A 12180-nucleotide genomic window follows, 5' to 3' on the forward strand; every position below is an offset into this window, starting at 1 on the left:
TTTACAAGTTTTCGGCAAAGCTTGGTTTGAAAATGTGTCTTGTTTTGTTTGGTGACGATAAACACGTCGGATCGTGCGAAGTTTCAAAATCCATAGACTGATAGAGGTTTATATTCTATGGAAAAGCCACAGAGGTTTATACTCTCTATGGAAAAGATATAGATGTTTATGCTCCATGGAAAAGAGCCATGAATACAGTGGAAACGTCCCTACTGCTTACCTTTCCAAGGAGAGCAAGTTCGTTCTCCTCCTTCTTGTCCGTGGCCTGTGTCGACAAGAGACGCAGGAAGTCCGGGGTCGGTGGGCTGGTAATGTCCAGGTAGTTGGTGAGAGCAGCACGAACTGAACACTGAGGAATGCGTTCCGTCGGGTGCCACGCCTTGACCACACCTAGCGTGTAGTTGGGGTATATGAGATAGAATAATAGGTAGATAGACAGATAGATAGATATATAGATTAATAGGTAGATAGATTATAGATGTATGGATGGATAGATAGATAGATAAAAAGGTAGACAGATTGGTAGACAGATAGGTAGATAGATTGATGAATAGATAGATAGATAGACAGATAGGTATATAGAAAGATTGATAGGTAGGTAGATAGATAGATAGATAGATAGGTAGGGAGATTGATAGATAGACAGAGAGGTAGGTAGGTAAATGGATTGATATAGTTCGATAGATTAATAGATAGATAGATAGACAGATAGATTGAGTGAGAGATGGATAGAAGGAGGGAGGCAGAGAGAGAGAGAGAGAGAGAGAGAGACAGACAGACAGACAGACAGAAAGCCAGACACAAACAACGAAAGGGGCAAAAAAGAATTACGAAGAGAAGAAAGATGGATAAAAGAATCGAGAGAAAAAAACACAAAGAGAAGAATATCAGATTACTTGGAGCTTTGGGACCGTTTTAACAAAAGACAAAAAAAGTACTATAACTGTACGTATATTATATCAGTTTAACTATCAAGCCGTAGTTTTTGCCTTGTTATAATTGTTATGACGGCTGACTATCAACAAAATGAAGGGAAATGATCAATAAAAAGTTGTTGTGTAGAAGGTAATGATATGTAGTTCACATGTAATCCATACTCTCGAGCTGGTCTCGAAAAGGAAACCAATATTTTGATAGTAATTGGAAAAGAGAAGTTACCTGTTGCAAATCATTCAATTTTTGTATTAGTCGAAAGAGTTTCAATCTGATGTGTGCTTTTTTTCTTCAAGGAATGTAGATTAACTCAATGCACATTCTATTATTTTTCTTTCATTTTACAATCATACAAACTTTGTGAAATGGTTTGATCATTCTGGCTATCACTATTGTAGTAAATACAAATTATATAACATTATAACCCTGTAAAGAAATTAACACAATAATTTTACTCTTGATTTCGAAATCGAATAAGCATGCATCCAGCAGCAAGCAATGTACACTGCTTTTCCTAGATTACAAGCGCTGATTTGCAGATTAAGCTTTACAAGCTTTGATTTATAAAGGATCACGATACTATTTTGTTAACGTGATAGGTTTTGTAGCACGGTCTTATAAACCCATCATACACGTTCTTCAACCAACAATATCTATCGCTAATTTTCGAAGGCATTCGAACAGAACTGATTTGTATTTGTATGCAGTTGTTATCAGCTTGGTTATCATCGAATAACTACGCATACCAATTATGAGTGCATGCAACATCAATGTCCACAGTGTAATGTACTTGTGAAAATGGCGAATTGGTCGTGTAGATATAGGTGTGTTGTGTGTTTGTAGGTGTCTGTGAGTCGGTGTGTCCATGTATGTGAGGAGACAAATCGTGTAAAGCATGTCCAGTTAAATAATTGCATGTGAGGGAATGGTATAAAAATTATCTCAGGAACATCAAAAATGGAATTATTGTGTTCGCATGCATGGGATGAATGCTGTAATTTACACAACATTATAAATGTGATATTGATGGAGGGTGTCATAGCAACAAAATTGAGTCCTTCGGATTTTTGACAATGTTTGAATCCTGCTGTGACTGGACAAAAGGGTTTGCTGATGCCTTGCATAATTAAAATCTTAACAATGTAACTTATCAATTGCTTGCTAATTATCAATATCAAAGTTAATAATGATGACGATAATGCTAATGATAATAACTATAAAAATAATACTTTTATTATTATCATATTATTTCTATTACTATCATTATTATCATTATTATTATCATCATTATTATTATTATTATCATCATTATCATTATTACTATTACTATTATCATCATCATCATCATCATCATTATCATTAACAGTGGAGTCATACAAAGCACTCTTTCTACCTAAAAAGTATACTCCTGGCGCTGTAGAAACCAGAAATTGCTAGAATTTATGATACGTTATCAATTGAACATACAAAAGAACATATCAGTAACATATTCATTATAGAGTATATGTAAGCACTATGAATGGAAGATAAGACGTATTTATAGGTCGTAAGGCTTAATTTGAAAGCAATAATAGAAGGTGTTTGTTGTAAAGATATAGAAATATTACCATAAAACTTTGGGTCCATGTATACAAAAGCATGATTCACCAAATTATATTTGAAGTAGAAGAAACGAACATAATATTTCCATGGTCGAAACGGGTGGTATCAACCTTCCTCAAAATAAAAAATTGATAAAGAAAATGTGTGATTACATTACATACTTGACACGGTACAAATGTAAATTCAGCATGCATCGGTGTGAATGATGAATCTCTAATGATCTGAAATATCATATGAATGTTTATACCAACCTTAATTTCGTAGGGATCGTATAGTTTTGGTTGAGACATATTTTCAGGTTTCTAACATTTTTTGGTGAGACAGTGAAAAACCTCTTATGAAACATGAAAGAGCATGTAATTCCATGAGGAATTCAACGTTTGTTTGATGAAAATTGGTTTTGAAATGGCTGAAATATCCACAACAGAGCAATTCTAATAAAGTGTGGGACCCACATTTTATTACGATCACTTTCTTATACTTTGTTTTTGGATGTTTCAGTCATTCCAAACCCGATTTTCATCAAATACACTTTGAATTCCTCTTAAAATGGTATGCTCTGTACTATTTCATAAGTGTTTTCTTGGTATCTTGCAAAAAGTTAAAAGCCTAATTCTCCTCTCCACCAATACTGTACCATCCTTTTAAACTACACGTTTACTGAAGTAACATATTTATTATACAAGTATTCATAAACCCGTTATTTGGCTTACTCTTGATTTCACTGTCAATATACTACGCACAGACTGAATGAAATTACCACAATACATGAGCTACGATGACTGCGTTATGCATGACAATGACGACGAGAATATGACAATGGACTTAATCATTTTTTAAACAATATCTTAAAGAAACTTTAAAGAAAATTACAGCGATAACATTTGAATTGCTTCATATCTCATCATCTGTGGAGTCGACTAGACTACTGGATATATGAAAAATTATATAATCATTGTGTATAAGAACAGAGATGGTAATAATGCGACGGGGTGAGATGTAGATTGGAGAAGAAAATACTTCCAGTTTTTATTTCCCTCGTAGCTAGTCCACAAAGACTCACCGTCTTCGACATCTGGGTCGAAAAACATCCCTGTACAGTGTGATATTTATATAAAGTCTTTGTTTGAATGATGTTGGGTCACCATGGAGATTGGAAAAGGCTCTTAGGAGTGTGGTCTCAATGTCGATTGGTCATATACGAATTAACTACCCGCTATATTGGGACATTTTCTCACACTAGGACAGACATGCGCTTCATGCTCTCATGCTATTAAAATAGTTTACGGCTAGATATTAACGGAAGTTGACTAACTTAAAAAAAGAACAACACACTATGGCAGCCTATATTCATGTTTTCTTTCAAAAATGATATTCAGTGATACTCTCGGAATGTAATTTGAAAACGTGACACGATATTGAAACCAGATGTCCATATTGAAGAAAAAAATAAGATGTAAAAAAATTGACATTCCTGAATAATTCTGACAAGCATTATTAGGATGTGCACAAACAGTATGACTAGCAAGATTACAGCAAAGTAGTAATGTGATGGCAAATATATTGCTTGGATAAATGTCTATTTTGTGACATGAATCTCCCGAGAATGGGCCCGAAACTAATGTCTAAAAAAGAGGGATGTATGTCAAATAAAATCGAGTACATCGTAATGAAAAAAGAGCGTTATGCATTTGATGAAAAACGAAATGACAGAATTAACAAATGCCGAACCGCAAGCCGAACTGTTAACGGAATTTAGCTAATACCACTCACTTATAATATCTACCCTATGTCACTAACAGAAATCTTTTGCTAATCTACCTACAGATTGCCTGCACGCAACACGACGACATATATGTCACACACACACTAAGATTCCCGCATGGAATGATGAAATGATTTCTTGTATTCCCATAAAATATTACAACATCTTGATTGACCTCATAATGTAAAATCATATTGCGGTGGCGCTATGAAAAGTTTGAACTGGCTGGATACTAGTCTCGTTTTATTTTTCACTGTCTCTTCTAACGTATAAGCTTTTCACTAACTGATGGCCAATTTCTGTTTGATATCCTAAAACTGATTGAGAATGAGCCATAAGAACTTTGAGAAATGAACCAAAAGAACTTGATCTACTAATCACTCATTACTCAACAGCTTCCCTAGCTTTTTAGCCAACAAAAAGCTTTTTTATGGACTCCATCATTCCAACTCAATAAACTGATATATTCAACCAAGAACCAACATTTATACATTTCTCTCGTTTTCATTAACACAAAGAAATGTTGGAATGGCTGCCACATTATATCAATAATCAAAAATTTAGTTAATAAGAGGATTTATCAATTCGTCGACTTATCATTCAATCAATGAATCATCTAATTCAATTAACCTGTTCCATACTGAATACTGAAATCCACTTACACTTAATACACAGACCACCAGTATCCTGTATAGAATGGGTTAATAATACATATCTGGTTTTGCCTTCGTTTCTTTTCTTCGACTTGCGTTTTTGCATACATATAAGGACGCTCTCAAGAAGAAAGAAAAATCTTTGTCAGAGAAATTTGGCGCCAACTTGCAAAACGTACCGAGAGCCGTCTGCTTCTGCTGCTGGAACTCGACCCTCACCACGGTGTCCGGGGAATGCTCGGCCGAGATGAACTTCAGCGTCCGGTCCACCAGCTCCGCGTCATTTGACGGACAAATGGCCACGTGGTCACCTGGCTCGTACAGGAGCTCCGAGGCACCCTGGGTGTCCAGGCGGACGAAGATTGTCGATCGCCTGAAAGAGGAAAAACACACATAATTGAAGCTTGGGGATCAATGGTATTATTTCGAACATATCACAAATCATCAACCAGAGCTGTCTTTGTATGATTTTATTTCATCACTATTTCTTCTTTCCAGATAATCTCGACCATGTTACATGTAAATAAGAAACCACTGGACATCTTGAGTTTCACGCATATTGACTGGATATCTTTTATTGTACATTACAGTTTTGCGGTAGCAAAACAATTTATATGTTTGTTTTATTAGCTGAGCCTCATCTAATATTTACATAAGGCCTGTGTAACGAGAATGGAGGAACAATATTTCTGTCATGATAAAATCGGGTGTGATATTTTCCGTGAATTACTATTTCTACTAAACTGCAATCATCATTACCGTTTTGCAGACATAGAGCATCTAAACAAAATAATGCTAGAGACTTTTTTTGTCTCTGTTTGCAGGATTTTAGGTGAGCATCGTTCATACAATTTGTGACTATGCAAGTACAGCCAATCAATAGACATGAAAATTAAAAGAGGATCGCATCCTAGTATACGAATGACTTAACGATATCATTGTGATTCGACGGGCTCTGCGGTACTACACCGACCAATGAAGAGAGATTGTTTTCTGAAGTAAGACACGCGATTGTAAAAAGCTGTCGAATCGAATTCAAATGAAATCTAGCGTTTCTTTTTTATGTGCAGTACCTTCGTTTAAAACAAATCACAGTTCAAGCTTACTCGGAATGTTTGGCCTGTAGTTCCAGGCGTTCCGTCAGGAGGCAAGGTAAAACAGTCTTGCCGTGTAGGCTGGTGAGGCCATTCATCAGATCCTCTGCTTTCAGCGCCGTCTCCTCCCCGATGGACAGCCGGAACCTCTGGGGGTTCCAGCTGTTCTCGTTCTGGTTCAGCGCTGCGTTCGCCTCGTTGATGTTCACACCGTCACCAACGCAGAAGACCTCGCAGGCAGCCTGTATGTGGACCGGGCATTATTTAAACACACACGAATGGTGTGATACATTAAAGAACGACATCAAATAGTTTTCTATCAGTGTGATGCCCTTAAGTGAAAATGTTCACTTATAAATCTCGCCATACATTAGACTATTTATCATTTTTTACTTATCTTTTTATCCGTCTATCTGTAAGTCAATAGAACTACAACGATAATCAACACAAGATATCTTTCATACTAAAATTACTAAAATCGTTACCAAATGAAAAATCTCCGAGCTGGAAATCGCACTGAAATCGTCCTTTCAAGATTGAAACTCAATATTATATAGATCATTCTTTACGCGAACTATTGCACAAAAATCAAGATAATTGTATTTTGTGTGGGGGCTGGTCCGTCCCATTGCCATTTTTGATAATGGCAAACCCGCAGTAGCGGTGGTCAATTGCAAATGACAGAGGAAGCAAAACCTATGACCTTTTTACCTTGAAGACGTCCTTGGCCCATTTCCGGAAAGCTTCCTCTTGGCCGCCGAGCTCGTCACCTTCACCCATGGGGTTGATCCGCTCCCCGCCCAAGTTGGTGATCAGCTGGTCCACTGTGCGTGCGTACGCGCAGAAATGTGGGTAGGCGCGTGAACCCAGGCCAAAGACCGAAAACCTTGAGGAAAAACACGTAAAAATATTTTGACCGACATGTTTTACCTACCAGTAGTTTACATAATTAGCAAAGCGGCACTAATAACAAATCATATCTAAACAAAGAATGCTGAAAAAATGGCCCCAATTACGTGCCACACAATCACACAGCGATATCATTCTTACGTTTTATCTTTTGATACATTTTAGTAATGTTCTTTCTTTTCCGCTATTATCTACTAAGTAACATACTTTCGTTTGACATGGTTAAAAATTAAATTTACTTCGCATTTCTACTTCGTCAACTTGATGAATATCTTACACCATTATCCTCCTTCTAATTCTTCTATTAACGGTAACAAGGTATTTCGTTATTTCTTTCGATGTAGTAATAAAAAAAAAAACACGAGTTGACAAATCCCTTGCGAGGCTTATTTCCACAAAGTTCCATTCTAAGTGCCTGAAAAGACGAATAACGTACCTGACATTGGCGAGCACTCCCGAGCTTTCGTCCAGCCTCGCCAGAGAGCTGGCCCGATGAACCGGCTTGTTGGGCTTGTTGTCAAAGCGGATTGAGCGAAGACTAAGAGCAGGGGGAAAAGTCGTTATGTATGTATACAATTACTCTCTGTTATACTTTTTTTGATTTTTTTTTTTTTTTTTGGATGTTAATGTGCTATAGACATCTGGGATCATTTCTTCTACACTGTAAATGTTGTTCGATTTGACATTTGACAACCGTTGAGTGTAAGTTTAACCATCTTGTGATGCATGTCACATGGTACTCCCGGATAATATTGACACATTATTTGTTGATTATGGAATGGTGTGATAATATAATCAATTAATCTGATTATGGCTCGACATGATATACACTCTGTGAAAAGCTCACAAATAATAAAAACACTCTCGTGGACGCATACAATTGCTCTCAGAGAGAAAAAAATGGTTTAAGCTAAAATCTACGATGTAGAGAAAACATCGTTGGCCCAATCCACCCTTACAGACTCGCCAAATACACATAGACTGTTTACCTTTCGTCAACTCGGACCAAACGCATTCTTTACCATCCTTACGATCCAGAAGTCAAGTGGTTGCGACTAATTTCACGTCTATACATATGTAGCGTGATGCACGTCACGAGACCGACACCCACGAGTCATACAGCCCACGATTAATACAGCCCATGACTTCGACACCAAACAAACAAGACCCACGAGACCGACACATTAAGCCCCGCCTTGTAATTTTGAACTCAGTTTTTTTTAACCTATTTTTTTACCTAATGTCGAACTAATGGACCTTATTTGTTTAGTGTCGAACTCGTGGGCTGTGTGACTCGTGGGTGTCCCGTCTCGTGGGCTGACCCCAAGTTTACAATGTTTTGCTCGTCGCTCAGAATGTTGTAAAGTAGAATTGAAACAATATAGCAGGAACTTACATCATCAAAAAGTACAGTAATGGCTGGTGAATGAAAGAAATTTACCTAGCTAAAGCAGATAGAGATACTCCGAACAGCATAGATTGCAGTAAATTACAATACAGACAACGAAGAAAAAAATGTGGAACAACAATAATGAAAGCAATTGTATACGCATGGTAAGAAGTTTGTTTAACTGAAGAAAACACATTTGGCGATGTGGATGTTTTCGTTTTTGCTTGAATTACTGGTATTAAAGGTGAAAATATTTGGCACGTAGGCCTATATATATGCTGTCATCCTCCAATATGTAAATCACTCTAATATCGTTGGCAACCCCGAAGAGCAAAATAAATAAATAAATAAATAAACATAATCAACATAGAAAGTGTATACGACGATAATAAAAGATCTGCACAGAAATGCAAGAGAATCGCAAACACTATCAATAGGGATCGCGGCTCTCCTGAATTGAAACTAAATGTGATTCCCATTTTGCTTGATACGTCGAGTTGCTGAACAAAAAAGATACACAAAATCAATTGACCTTTAGAAAATCATCCTAAACGGGAAAGTGAGAACCACCAATTTTCCTGTTCTTTTATCAAGATTTGTACAAAGACAGTTTGTCTGGTCCAGATCGAAAGGGCTGGTACAATGTATAGGTTGTCTCTAATATGCAAAAGTCGATTCCTGCCGAGTAAAGAGAGAAGCGACAGAATCAGACGACACAGAAACATTCATCATGGCAACTTTAGCGATAGTGAGATGTACGTAATATAATATACCTGTAGAGCAAGAATGACAGAAGAGGATCCTCTAAACAGCTGGTACTTTCGACCATGAAGCTATATGATTGGCAGAGCGTATGATATAGTTATGATGATGACATTGCATCTAGCTGTCATTACAGGGACAAGACCCCTTCTTAGCATCCAGGAGCAGAATAAACTCTTGTTTCCCAATCAATAAATACATCATCTTGCTTATCTTTCTTCAAAAAGGAAACGAATTAAAATTAAATGAAAACCCAACGAACTTTAAGAATAGCATTGTGCTCTTCACACCTTTCGTTCAGTGGACAATATTAGTTGTTGCAGGTTAAAATGTAAGTTGAATTATTTTCGCACAAACATCCACAAATAGCTACGTCGAACACCAATTTAATAAACTATACACACTCAAAAGATGTTAAGGTGTTGTGTTTTGTTTTTCTTATTTCGTGCTGTTACTTTCACTTTTAGGAAATTTCTTTCATTTGCTGCTGCTCTCAAAGCTAATCATTGGGAGGTCAAGATTTCTAACAAATCGGCAGCGGTAATTACTGGTCAGTATACAATGAGTTAGTGCAATCATTAGGTAATAACTATATCATAACTATATCATAACTATATCTCGATGAAATCTCATTTTCTTTGCCCATTTTCCACCTTAAAGAAGGTAACTTTACTCGAGTTTCTCTGAGCCACTACAAACCTAACCGGGAACTCACCCATCAGCGTCGTACCCAAATGAGCGACGCAATGAGAATTGGAATTTTTATTTAATGATTAGCTTCAGGATGTAATCGAGGAAATTACTTGAAAGAAATGGATAATCTTGGCAAAATTCAGCTTGAAACATTCTCCACAGTAAATACAGTGCACTCCCGTTATAACGAATACGGTTACAACAAAATTCCGGTTACAACGAAAATAAAAATCCAGGTCGCAAAATTATCGGCTCTATGTTTATTCATTGCTTATTTTTTTCGTTTACGACGAAAATTTCGATATAACGAAAGATAACTGCAGGTCTCGAGGACTTCGATACAAGGGGAGTCCACTGTATATGCAACGTAACCAACAAAACATCGGTGCTAGTCTTGTCTAAAGACTGAACAGTGCTGCAGGTACAAGGTATACATCATGCAGAATTGCAAGTAAGCTTTGAGTTTGGCACAGCTTCATGGGTCATGCAGCAGCAGGGTGCTCACAATACAGCGGACCGTGCAAGAAAGGGACTTTGGTTTTTTATCATCATTGTTTTACGTAGCAATTCATTTGCATAACTAGTCTGAAGAAACGAAAAAGAAAATCATCAAAACAACCCTTTTCTATTGAAGCGTATACATACGCCAGAAAGGAAGAAGTATGATACAGGCGTGTATTTGGAAAAATTATACGACGCTTTCTTGCACGGTTTCGATTTGTGTGTATATACATGTGTGTCTTTGTGTGTGGGTGGGTGTTATGCACATCGACCGCAGGAAGAAGCACACATTTTTAGTCAAGCAAATCACGATATTTTTATAACTTGTTACCTTCCACGTACAGAATCGTTATCCTCGGGCTGCCTAACTTCGCCTTTCACTGCGCTGCACACAAAAATTACCGTTTTCAAAAATCAAACAAAATGACGGGAAACAAAAATCCGGGAGTTGAAATCAAGAGCATGGGGGAAGTGAGGGGCTTGTGGGTACTGAGTGAACACCAAAGAGATTTTTCTCCTACCCACCAGTCACTGGGGAAAATCTCTTTGGTGAACACACGGAGGATAAGGTCTGTAACACCAGTGCTTGGGTCGGTCCACTCTATAAAGGGGTGTTTTATGACAGTATATGGAGGGAGCGGAGGCACAAAACATCAAACCATGGCAGTGCAAGCAAATAATACATTCGATATCTTTAATACAGACTCTTTGTTCGAAACTGTCAGTGTGATAGGATATTGGCAACCGGAATTATGTATAGCAATATGAGATTAACATGCTAGACTGCATCAATAATTATGGTAGCTAACTTTGAGAGTATGATGATAACACGATATACATTCTTAGTATGATATTTCCTGATATATCCTGATAAATCTCACAACAGTAAAATTCTAGCCTCGACTCATATTTCACCACTCGTAAGGTGGACACACGATTTACGTTCGCCATCTTGTTATGTTGAATTAAACTAAAAACAAATTCAACATCAGTACAGCAAACTTCATGAAAGATAAATGTTCTATTCATTTTTCGCCTTTATTCTATCAATCTTTTGGATGACACTACAATTTATGAACTGTAGTAAAGATTTGAAATATTGAACGCTAATCTGAACGCCAGTTCGTGAAGATAAGCGGTAGTTTTTTAAATCTAAATAAGCAAACGTCACATGTTAAGATTAATTACATGATGGCGCATTAAATTCATTATTAGTTTTGTTTGAAACTTACCAACAATGATATCACAATTAATGAGACTATTACTCGGTGAGGCTGACGAACGTACATTAATCTCGTCGAAGAATTTACAAATGTGTAATGTATATACAGTGGAGAACGCTGGGTTAGAACTGCATAAGCATGGGCATTAATTCAAAAGCCATGATATAGCCGTTTTTTAATGGTCATCTTAAGGTTTCACATCTCAGTATTTCATCAAAACATCTCAACTTGGTATCTCTCTATTACCCTACAAAGATGACGGTACGTAAAAAGCCCCATCAGATGAGGACAGTACGACAGGCCAAGCAGGAACACGATATTTTAAGCAAAGCAGTTCTCGAGAAAGCAAAATCAACAACCAACTTCCGTACGTATTCCCTATGTGATTAATGAGAGACATAATTAAGACAAAAACATTTCCACACTATGTATAGGTGAGGTAACCACTATCATATCAGAGTTTTTCTGTCGAGTAGTTCTGCTGATATTTGTTTATTTATTGTTTGGTTATTTGTTTGACTTTGGTGAGCGAAACATATTCAGGAAAAATTAGAAAACTGAGAATACAACATCAGCTAATAACCTTCTGGATTGGGTGAGAAAGATAATTATCTATTTCGTAAACCGTCATATGATAGTCACGTGACTGACATTG

General features: G+C 37.0%; 1 protein-coding gene across 1 annotated transcript in view; it reads right to left on the reverse strand.

Annotated features, from left to right (window-relative positions):
* The window catches only part of LOC139742035 (nitric oxide synthase, salivary gland-like), a 74613-nt gene that overhangs the window by 14847 nt on the left and 47586 nt on the right, over positions 1-12180 (reverse strand). Inside the window, exons 14-19 of the mRNA XM_071652600.1 lie at positions 7393-7494; positions 6759-6933; positions 6060-6289; positions 5133-5326; positions 3599-3628; positions 221-390 (exon numbers count right to left, since the gene is read on the reverse strand). Of these exons, the coding sequence (XP_071508701.1) occupies positions 221-390; positions 3599-3628; positions 5133-5326; positions 6060-6289; positions 6759-6933; positions 7393-7494 (901 nt within the window). The remainder of the gene's footprint in view (positions 1-220; positions 391-3598; positions 3629-5132; positions 5327-6059; positions 6290-6758; positions 6934-7392; positions 7495-12180) is intronic.

This window comes from Diadema antillarum, unplaced genomic scaffold, assembly GCF_040938485.1.
Source record: "Diadema antillarum isolate AM-2024a unplaced genomic scaffold, OU_Dant_1.0 scf00000032, whole genome shotgun sequence".
NCBI lineage: Eukaryota > Metazoa > Echinodermata > Echinoidea > Diadematoida > Diadematidae > Diadema > Diadema antillarum.